At 37.0% G+C, this 12,146-nt stretch overlaps 1 protein-coding gene across 4 annotated transcripts in view; it reads right to left on the bottom strand.

Annotated features, from left to right (window-relative positions):
- LOC149936368 (A-kinase anchor protein 7-like) overlaps positions 1-10,198 on the bottom strand; it is a 48,393-nt gene extending 38,195 nt beyond the window's left edge. For all 4 annotated transcript variants that reach the window (XM_090152964.1, XM_090152963.1, XM_090152965.1 and 1 more), the window contains exon 1: positions 9,873-10,198. In XM_090152964.1, coding sequence (XP_090009090.1) covers positions 9,873-9,932 — 60 coding nt within the window. In that variant the 5' untranslated portion in view covers positions 9,933-10,198. The remainder of the gene's footprint in view (positions 1-9,872) is intronic.
- Between the last annotated feature and the right edge of the window lie 1,948 nt (positions 10,199-12,146).

Consider the following 12,146-nt stretch of genomic DNA (forward strand, 5'->3'; position numbering starts at 1 on the left):
TAATTTAATTTAGTTTAATTGATTAATTAATTTAATCAATTTAATTTAGTTTAATTGATTAATAAATTTAATCAATTTAATTAATTTAATCTAATTAAATTTCTAATTTACTTTATCGATACATGAAAATAACTAATTAATTAGATACGAAAAAGGCCATTTGCAAATAAAAAAATCGATTTAAATTAAGTAATTAGATTTTTATATTGTAACTTAAAGAATTCTACAATACTGTCATCGGGCGTTTTTCAAAATCAGAATGATATACCGTTATATTTAATGTTTGAAAAAGTCACGAAGGAATTTGTCTTGACGTAATTCTAACGATAATTATGAAACACCATTTGAAGTTTACTTTGCGAGCTATGTGGAAATGACATTCCATTGAATGTCATTTTTAAAGTGTTGACGCGCGTCTTATGACGGTGACAAGATTTAGAAGTTAAAAAAGAGCCGACAGACAATCGTAAAAGACAGTTTCTTTTTTGTAATTTTTGAAGCCCCCACGCCATTTCTATAATTGTTGCGAAGGTCTTTTTGAGGCGCGCTAAAGAGCTTTCTTATTACGCTCCAAAAGTCGTTATCAGGGAGGCTTCTCACGTTACGACAATAAACTTGTAAATGATATTATTCGCGCTTTGTATGCAAATTAATCCGCGCAAATTCCGTCAGGAGGTCGGCTGTACTTCCTACGAGGACCTTGCACTTAAATATTCCATTTTACGCGTATCAGATAAAATTATTTCTTAACGAAGTTTTCACGATTTTACGCTGAGTTAGAGATAACAGCGTAAAACTGATAACGACCCTCATCGTTAATGAAATTAACGTTTTAAACGGTTTGCTTTGCTTGTGGCTTAAGGAATTTTTCTCAAAAATAAAACCGTAGACATTATATGAAAACCTAATTTAATTTTTGAAATTTGGCCAAGAATTTGAGGAAGAATACAGTAAAAGCCTATTTTTCGTTCAAGCTGAACGTTTCTGTTTTAACAACTACATAATTGAATTATAATTTTCTTATTAGGCTGAACCTTCCTTTAGTGCTTAAAATAATTTTGATGATTATAATATTAATAGTTAACGATATATAAGGTCCTAACTAAAGGGTAGTTTGGGAGCTTGCCCAACTTGTTTAGCTCCGGGGGTCCGAATTAAAACGTAATAATTTAATTACTTTTAAATTTAAAATTGTCAAAATTATTTTAAGCACGAAACAAGAGGCTGTTCTACACTTAAAGGGAATATAACCTGCAAAGCAATCTTTGTGGAAGACCCCTTCAATTTTTCAAACTTCCCTGTACAGTGGCGCCAAATATTTTTAAAGGCAAAGGCAAGAGCGGCCAGAACTGCAAACGTTGGTGTTCCACACCAAATACCTGGGGTTATATTCCCTTTAAATATTAATTTTATAAGTTAAAATACAAAATTAAAAGAGTTCAGCTTGAAATAGCGCGAAAGTAGACAATGGCCACTGTAGTCTTCCCCCTTAACACAAGCATAAAGTGAATTAAAGAATTTAAATGTAATACAAAGTGTTTGGAAAATTGGGGTAGTAATTTCGTTATTCCCCTTTCGTCTTTAAACTAATCATCTTGTCAAATTAGTTTTAAGAAATTTCTTGTAACGCAGCGCTCACGGATGGTTAACCTCGCTAATAAAAGAACACTTTTGCTAGTGACATGTTTCTCAGAATATAAGCAAAATTTGTTGAATTAATAAGTATTTTTCAAATAACTTATTAAAGGGTTTATGAATTTTCATATTTATGGTGGATCAACTAATTTAACATTTATGTCACCAGGTTTAACAGAAGGCTTCAGAAGCTAGGTGTGATTGGCGCTAGTTATGTTAACAGATTTATTGGGAAATAAATAAAAGTTTTATTTTAACCTAAAAAATAAAATTACATTAAAATAGATTATCTATGATTTTTCGATTTAGTTCATATTCCCTTTAAAATGTTTTCTACTGTTCTCAACGATTTTGAATGTGAAATGCGTTACATCGTTGTAAATTTTGACGAACTCACGAGTGAGTCGGGCCAAAACCTCCCTACACTAACTATTACCGTTAACCTCTACAAGTTTTTATGGAAGGGGAAACCGAAGAGCTCGGGGGGAAACCCCTTAAGCAGTGGGGAGAGAACTTGCAAACTGAACGCGGAAGGAGTCGTTTTTTAGTTTATTTCTAACAACTTAGGTAGTGTAATTGCTAATTGGATTGTGTCTTTAAGAATCATGTACAAATTTATAATTTTTCCATAATTGGGGGATCTTAAAATTAATTTTGCGCGTGAAAATACGCCGGTATGTTAGGGTATAAAAGCAGGTACATAAGCCTGCTATACATCGCAATGTAAAGGTACTGTCACGCGCAAAAACGTAATTTCGAAATCGGACAATTATGAAACTTCGCATTTTTCATTATACACATTTTCCACTGACTTGTGAGAGGTTTTAGCAACACAGACTCTATAACGAGCTTCATTACTGTTTTGCATCCGCTCGCTCTCGCATCTCACGTAACTTTTTTCGTCGATGACGTATCTGTGAATAGTAGAGGTATCCTAGTAAAATATTTCCCAGAGAGACATACTTATTGAAATATCGATCCCACTTTCAAACAGGACTATCCTTGTGAAGATTATCGCTGGAAATTACTGAAATTCAAACGATACAATGTACTTTTTTTTAGTATTGTACTGATTAACAATGTAACACTATTAATGTTTTGTAGTATGTCTACTGTTATTAGACATATTATATCGATAAAAAGTTAAAAACATTAAAAACCCTTAAAAAGTAATTTATGTTTCAATTTTTTATTTTTCCTATTTGCGGGAAAATTTTCTGGAAATTTTTCCGCATTTTATTTTTCCGGAAAATTAACAACGCTACTTTTTATTAATAATATCATATGTAACATAATCACTCATAAGTATGCCATAAAAGTATTTTCGTTAATGAAACCTTGTTCACGGGATATGACGTAAATTACGTCACTTACAACTCCGTGACGAAATACGCGTCATCAACTTTACTGATGGGAAACGGAAGTTAGTGAGAATTCCTCGCGCGTTTCTGGCTTTGCCCATGTCAAGTTTAGCTCGTGCCTCGCGATCACGTAATTTCATTTCCATGGTAACCTTTTCAATAGCGCAAGGATTATAAGCATTTTTGCATTTTTGGGTCCGCTTAATGTATGTTCCGCGTGAAACAAGGTCTCATTGAATTTTTTTCAATGGAAATGTTATACAGAGGCATACTTATGATAATTATTGTTACATATGATAATATTTATTAGTCGAGAAAGTAACCTTCGCGCTGTATTTATTTCTCATTTTCTCAAAAGTTCTCTTTACAAATGTTTTTAATCGTTTTCTACTTTTCTAATATAGGGAAAAGTAAAGATTCTGATTAAGTTGATAGTTGAATCCGCTTTTGATGGGAATCCAACAAAAAGAAGGGCCAGCACTGCTTTGAGCGCGCCCAACAAGAAAGAGAGACGAGGTGCATTTTTAATTGGAATTGAAATTTCGGATTCCCGCGAGGTGTCACTGGCGTCTCATTAGTCGCCGTCTATTTCGCCATAGAGAAAGATCGCCCTCTCTTTCTCCAATTGGAAAAACGCGTCAACAGGGTTTGACCAAAGAGTATAAAAACTACGTAACCTAGAGATATAATGACGGCCGAAAGCAGTAAAGGAAGTTGTAGCAACCGGGGGGAAGGCACTCAGTGAATTTGCACTTGAAATTTCGGTACCGCAGCGCCACTACGGCAGTTTTAAGTGGCAATCATTTTGATTTAGATCAACATTCTTGAAAATTCCTTAAGGACTTGGCTACCTTTAGGACTTGGCAAGGTTAGAAAACAAACGCCTTATTCTTCAATTTTTGAAAATAAACACCGAAACAACGAATCCACAAATTCTAACTAAAAAAATCACGAAACAGTAACCAATTACTGTCACTTTTTTGAATTGACAGATATTAGACAATTAAATATCCAAAATGCCAAATTTAGCACCTCCGCAACACCGTAACTGCCATTTTTCTCCGGTATTATTATTTATTGTACTATAAACTGCCGTAGTGGCGCTGCGGTACCGAAATTTGAAGTGCAAATTCACTGAGTGCCTTCCCCCCCGGTTGCTACAACTTCCTTTACTGCTTTCGACCGTCATTATATCTCTAGGTTACGTAGTTTTTATACTCTTTGGTTTGACTTACGCCTGAAAACTTGGGAATACATTTTTGGGTTATCGCGCCGTTGGCGCTAGATGTCATTTTCGGCAGTTCCTCCAACCTAGTGTATTAGGTCCGATTGGTTGAGTTTAAAAAGGTTTACGAACGGGGACTAAATAACTGCCATTTATTTACAACTGTGCATGGCGTTCACCGTCTTATGACCAAGGCTTAGCGTCAAATTGTGTTCGATTGAACAAATCCGAGGGGTTTTCTTAGAACCACAACTTGCTTTAATACATCGAATAGTTTGGTCGAATATTTTTGAATACAAAAAAAAACAAGTTATTAAATTTTGCCGAAATACTGCGTTTTATTCTTATTAAATTTAACGGTCCTATTACCATTGTTTAGACTTAGTGGGTTTTACCGTTTTAGTTTTATTTCACTGTTCTTGGAAATTCCCAAAACACGCCAAGCCGCGATAATCTAGAAAATAAGAGACCTAACAGCTGACTGAGCAGTTTTCTTTTGCATGGGCTGGCAAGAATTTTTCCCTCCGGTCTCCGCGTCGCTTTTTGGTCTCCGGACCTCCGGTCTCGGCGTCCCTTTTTGGTCTCCGGATCTCCGGTCTCGGCGGCGCTTTTTGTCTCCAGATCTCCGGTCTCCTCGGCGCTTTTTGGTCTCCGGATCTCCGGTCTCGGCGTCGCTTTTTGGTCTCCGGATCTCCGGTCTCGGCGGCGCTTTTTGGTCTCCGGATCTCCGGTCTCGGCGGCGCTTTTTGTCTCCGGATCTCCGGTCTCCGCGGCGCTTTTTGGTCTCCGGATATCCGGTCTCCGCGGCGCTTTTTGGTCTCCGGACCTCCGGTCTCGGCGTCCCTTTTTGGTCTCCGGATCTCCGGTCTCGGCGGCGCTTTTTGTCTCCGGATCTCCGGTCTCCTCGGCGCTTTTTGGTCCCCGAATCTCCGGTCTCGGCGTCGCTTTTTGGTCTCCGGATCTCCGGTCTCGGCGGCGCTTTTTGGTCTCCGGATCTCCGGTCTCGGCGTCGCTTTTTGGTCTCCGGATCTCCGGTCACGGCGTCGCTTTTTGGTCTCCGGATCTCCGGTCTCGGCGTCGCTTTTTGGTCTCCGGATCTCCGGTCTCGGCGTCGCTTTTTGGTCTCCGGATATCCGGTCTCCGCGGCGCTTTTTGGTCTCCGGATCTTCAGCCTCCATGGGAATTTTAAGTTTCCGATTTCCAATTCTGGATCCTGGAGGACGAAGCTGAACATTTTAGCTCCACTGTGTATGCCTCCCGGCCGTCTCCACAGATGGGCAAAAACCGAATTTTCCGAGCTCGAACTCTTTAATATTGTTCTAGATGGCGTCGTACTCTTTTTGGTCTGAGACTGGAGCTCGCGCTCGCGCTTTTCTCTTTTATTGCAGGAGAGTGAAGCTCGCGCTCAAAAATAGCTCTCGCGCTCTTTGGAGCTCTGCCCGTCTCCAATTTTAACAACTAGTGGTCTCCAGTCTCCATGCCTCCAGTCTCCGCAGCGCTTTTCAGCCTCCAGCCTCCAGCCTCCATGTAGCCGGCAATGTATGTTCTTTTGACGGCCTTGAAACTCGGCAATCAAGACAAACCTTACAAGAAAGACGAAATAATTTCTAATATTCCATTATTTCATCAGGACCAGGGGCGCAGTTGATAGTGTACCAGTAAAGTATGTGAAGTGTGTCTCTTGTCCGGCGTCCGGCTATTTTTCATTGGACTACTAAATTGGGTACGGGTAATTTGAAAAGACATATATATTAATACTTCTCTACATATGTCTTTATTAGCATTTCTGCAGGTGATTTGCAGGTTACCCGCGCAGGTTGCAGGTTGGACAGGTCGTTGCAAATTGCTGCAGGTTCCCCCTTTTGGGGCGCAACATCATGGAGTGTCCGAACACCCCCTCGAATCCAACGGATACCCCTTCCCAAGGTGTCCACGCAAATGTCTCGTGTGTTTTTTTAGTCATTAATGTAGAAACTTAATGGACACCCCCTGTTGTGCATGGCACCTCTGATCAGGACAAACGAATTATTTCGTGTTACCAAATTTTTAGCATACCTCTACATTTTTCGGTAGTTGATGTAGAAAACGAGTAGGGAGAACGCCTAGATGTTGCGTGAAATATCTATTAAATAACCTTAATTTAAAGGGCTACAGAATAGTTTGAATTTTGAGGGTGTGACTGTAGAATCACGTTTTTTGGGAAGCGATTAGGTATGCCTGTGACGTGACGGGAGGAAATTAGCTACCAGAAATTCTAACAGAATTTTTCAAACGATTACGTGGCTCTTTTATCGACGAAATAATCACAAGAAAATATATAAGAGGAATAGAAACTTTAGCTTTGACAAGGATCTCAGCTAAAGTAAATCGAAGCTAGTACCTCGAAATAATAAATCGGTCTAGTTGCTATTCCTCTTATATGTTTTCCTAATATTTTTTCGAATTAACGAAGACAGTTGAGGCATCAAGCAAAGCCTTAAAGCAGGGGTGATCAAGTTTTCGCTCCTAAAGATAGCCTTTTTTGAAGGTCGAGATTACCAATTTCAAGGTCGATATAATCATGTTTATAATAGTTATTTTTTACTGTAAGTGTTGATATGTGTGTATGTGTGTATGTGTTAACCCCGAGATGGCCAGGGGTTCCGAGAATTCGCAGCGCGACCATCTTTGTTTTTGTCAAGAGTTTAAGATAAGTAAAAAGATGAGTTGGGGTTCCGCCAGAATTAGGTGAATAATTTAGGGTTCCATAGAAAACAAAATTGGAACGGCTGCACTATGTCGTCTACTATGATAGGAATTTATTGTAGGTTGAATTTCTAGTACATACAGGGTGTTTCAAAAAGTTATGCAAAAATTTTAAGGAGTTGTAGGGGTTGAGTTGAGAAGTATGCCTGTTATTGTCCCATTTTCCTACGATGAGTTAAAAGAGCGCCAGAGAGCTTCAAAGTGTGGCCTACTAGCCCCTGGAATTAGGCTGCAACAAGCGCAAAATAAAGCAGCAGGGAAATGAGAACATAAAGGTTTGGTTTCATGTGATAGGTTAAAGGGGTCTTGGTAAACAAATCGAGGTAATTAGCGTAAAAAATTAAACATAAACCGTATTTTAAGTCGTGATGGACCGCTATTTCTCATCACTTTCAAACTAGAGGTCGGGGATGGTTAACTTTTATTCAATAGATAAAGCTATCAAAATTATTCGTAAAATGTTTTGATCAAGTAATTTATATATCTGTATTATCCGTTTAATTTTTTGATAAATTTGTAAAATTAATCGGAAAAATGACGTTTTTTTCGATAAAAAGCTCAAATTTTACGAATAATACATGTTTTTTAATCATTTTCCGAAATATTAACCGGTAAATTTCTTTGTTTACATTTTCCCCCCAAAAAAATCAATTTAATCATGGATAATGATTAACCGTTACCGACCTCTATTTCAAACAGCAACAATGGAGTTCAAATCGGAAGAACTGGCGGATATTCATTTAGTGTATGGACTAGTGGATGGCAATGCTTTGGCTGCTCAACGTCTCTAGCAGGAAAGGTATCCGAACCGGCATGAATGAATATTTGAATGAATATTTATTTTCCCATTAAAATACAAATCCCTTTTATAACAGGGAGGAAACCATTTACTGGATTCGCGGCGCATCCCCGTGCTTGTTGCAGTCTACTTTCAGGGGCTAGTAGGCCACACTTTGAAACTCTCTGGCGCTCTTTTAACTCATCGTAGGAAAATGGGGAAAAAATGGGCATACTTCTCAACTCACATAAAAGCGTATCTTAAAACAGTGTTAAAATGGTTTTTATAATAAATCAGTAGGCCTAAGTATTTATCCACTTCCACTCAAAAGGTACAAATTGGCGCTATCTAGTATAAATAGGCCTTTCCATAATATATTTCTAAGTGCTCTCACTGTTTATTTTACGTCACCCACCACCAATTTCGCTAAAACTAAACAAAAAGTTGGCTGTCCTTTTAACATTTTCCGGAAAGATTTTCCAAACATTTTACACGGAGCTCAGGTTAGGCTTAGTGACTTTGGAGTTCAAACTGATTTTAATTTTTTTCGATACTAATTAAATGAATTATTATTGCAATACTCATATCAACTCTGTGAAAGTATTGTTAATACTTAGATATTTATTTGTTAGTATTTTATGATAAACAACAATCTTTACCTGATACACTAGCTACTGTGATTGTCAATGAATTATTAAGCCCTAGTTCAAGAGGCTATGAACTGTTAAACATCATCGAAACCGTACCAAATTTTTCGTTATTTTAAATATTTAAATCCTCTCCTTATAATACTTTTATACTTTAAACATTTGATATGACAAATTTAACAATATCACTTGGGTTAATTTTAATCCGCCGTGTTTTGTAAATACTTGCACTCGGTAACAGACGACATACCGAGCTCAAGAGTCCAGCGAGGGTAAAATAAATTACGAAGAACAACTTTCTAATTGGAATTTTTGCTCTAAACCTAATGGCTCTCGAGATAATTTAAGTATGACCTTGAAGACGTGGTTCAAGGTCATACAATTTTCCGAATATTAAAATCTCCCACCATGATGAGATTGTCTAGCAAATTTCGATCATGTAGTACGACTGGTTTTGGAGTTATTAGCGCTTTCTTGCAATTTTCCCTTTTACGACCATTGTGATTTTGGTAAAAGTTTCTTCAACTTCCTATTGGTCGAATCCCATCGGGTTTACGTTATTAAGGTCTAAAACGTGACGGGGAACACTTTTATAGTTGGAACCAACTTTCTAACACATACTGTTCTCGAGATAGTTTTTGGGTGACCTTGAAGACATGGTTCAAGGTCATCAAATTTTCAAAGTAGGTTTCCCCCTACAAACGCTATACGACCTAAAAATTTCAAATTCGTACCTCCAGATATTTGCCCTGAAAAAGTCTATTAAAGCATTAAAAACGACCCACTAAGGGCTTTCTTTAAAGGGGAATGGCCAAGCTTTTCCAAATATATGGCCTTATTTCCGTATCAAAAGATTAACAAGACGTTCATTATACTAACACGTACCTTTTTTTGTCTTGAAAAAATAGCTTTTGGCCCAAAAAGTTGAAATGAAAAATAACGCCAGGTGTTTGGGTTTGAATTTTCGCCGCCATCTTAGGGGCTTTCGCCAGCGCCCCTAACCCCGTACGAGCGATTTGCGAACTATCCTAACTTTTAAAATCGCGCAATTTAGGCTTAGGTCTCTCATAACTGGAACGCGCCGCGCGTGCAAAACATGTTTTTTGCGTCTTCAGCAGCGCGCGCTTTTACGTTGTTTTTCTGTCTCACCGACTTCTCACCAGGTGTCGTGCGCTTTTCAATTTCCCGAAATTTCTTTATTTTATTAAAAATTAACCACTCAATATTTTTTATGCGGTTTTCGTAATAAATTTTAGTTTTTAATGGGCTATAGGGCTATCTAACTAATACCGCTCCCCTTTAAATATTTTTTCTGAAAATAAATTTGTGAATTGGTATTGATGTCTAAACCCATTTACCAATGCAAAATATTATTTATCAAACTAGAAGGCAAATCCTTGTTGCTTTAATGACCATTTTAATTCCTTATAAGCCAGTTAATTTATCTTGAAAATAGCGTTTTCGCCAAGAATGAAGCCTACTTTTTGGTCCGGTAAGATGTATCGACGGAAAGAGAGATCGACCATTCGAATCGCCGTCATCTCGATGATAAAAGCGTTTTTGGGAGCCGGTCATTTGTCGGAGACATCCGGAAGACCGAGACGCTAATCGCGGACCGACGCAGACTTCACCTTCCCGAGATACTCGCGGCCGAACTGAATGTTGATCTTGGCTCCGACGGTCGTAACGAGGGGCGTAAGGATCCCTGACATTGTTGTTTTTGCCCCCCCACGCGGCGACAAGCGCGACCGAAGACAAAAAGAAGGGGAGTAAAAAAGAAAAAGGTTGGAAGGTCCAAAGTCCCTCCGGGTTGCGTCCCGATGGAGAATGCGCTAATATTACGTGTCTTTCTCTCCGGGTGCCCTCGCATCAGATTGGAATGCGACGGATGGCAGACCCACTGCCTCCGCCGCCGCCCCACAATCGCATTCATCAGATGGGAGACAATAATAGTGGGTCTCTCTCTCTCTCTCGCGACGCGATCTTCTGCCGGGATGATCATAATGAAAAGGAGAACTTTGGGAGGCTGCGAGGTAAAGACCTGGCAAAGGTGTCTCTTCCATTAGATGCTCCGTGTTCTCCTTTTTCTTATTCTAGCTAGTTTCCGGACGACTCCGCTGCAAACTAACACCGTACATTCTCTCTTCGCGCTATCCACTAAAAATAGAATTGTTAGTTGCTACGGAATAATCGGCTCCAAGGTGGGAAATGCACTATTTGTGACTTAGTTCCTTCGTGTTTTTGATTTTTATTGCTTCCACAATTATTTTATGTCGTTATACCATAAGTTTATAATTACGTTATACCATAAATTTATAACAGGGTTGCCACGGTACCTGGAAAAACTGGAATTCCTGGAAACGTCGGGGAATTTCATTATGGGTCTAAAAATCAGGGGAAAGTGAGGGAATTTCAATATGGGTCTAAAAATCAGGGGAAAGTGAGGGAATTTCAATATGGGTCTAAAAATCAAGGAAAAGTCAGGAAATTTTAAGAATTAGTCTAAAAATCAGGGAAAAGTCAGGGAATTTTAAGAATTAGTCTAAAAATCAGGGAAAAGTCAGGGAATTTTAAGAATTCGTCTAAAAATCAGGGAAATGTCAGGGAATTTTAAGAATTAGTCTAAAAATAAGGGAAAAGTCAGGGAATTTTAAGAATTAGTCTCAAAATCAGTGAAATGTCAGGGAATTTAATTTCGGTTGCAAATAGGAAACCTTTAATGAAATTTAGGGTAAAAAATACAAAATTTTGCCACAAAATAAGTCAGGGAAAATCTGGAAAAGTCAGGGAATTTGAATGAGAAAAAACTGTGGCAACCCTGTATAATTACGTTATACCACAAATTTATAATTACGTTATACCATAAGTTTATAATTACGTTATACCATAAGTTTATAATTACGTTAAATCATAAGTTTATAATTACGTTTTACCGTAAGTTTATAATTACGTTATACCATAAGTTTATAATTACGTTATACCATAAGTTTATAATTACGTTAAACCATAAGTTTATAATTACGTTAAACCATAAGTTTATAATTACGTTATACCATAAGTTTATAATTACGTTAAACCATAAGTTTATAATTACGTTATACCATAAGTTTATAATTACGTTATACCATAAGTTTATAATTACGTTATACCATAAGTTTATAATTACGTTATACCATAAGTTTATAATTACGTTAAACCATAAGTTTACAATTACGTTAAACCATAAGTTTATAATTACGTTAAACCATAAGTTTATAATTACGTTATACCATAAGTTTATAATTACGTTATACCATAAGTTTATAATTACGTTATACCATAAGTTTATAATTACGTTAAACCATAAGTTTATAATTACGTTATACCATAAGTTTATAATTACGTTATACCATAAGTTTATAATTACGTTATACCATAAGTTTATAATTACGTTATACCATAAGTTTATAATTACGTTATACCATAAGTTTATAATTACGTTAAACCATAAGTTTATAATTACGTTAAACCATAAGTTTATAATTACGTTATACCATAAGTTTATAATTACGTTATACCATAAGTTTATAATTACGTTATACCATAAGTTTATAATTACGTTATACCATAAGTTTATAATTACGTTATACCATAAGTTTATAATTACGTTATACCATAAGTTTATAATTACGTTATACCATAAGTTTATAATTACGTTATACCATAAGTTTATAATTACGTTAAACCATAAGTTTATAATTACGTTATACCATAAG

Source organism: Leiobunum rupestre, chromosome 7 (assembly GCF_980474605.1).
Source record: "Leiobunum rupestre chromosome 7, qqLeiRupe1.1.hap1, whole genome shotgun sequence".
NCBI classification, from domain to species: domain Eukaryota; kingdom Metazoa; phylum Arthropoda; class Arachnida; order Opiliones; family Sclerosomatidae; genus Leiobunum; species Leiobunum rupestre.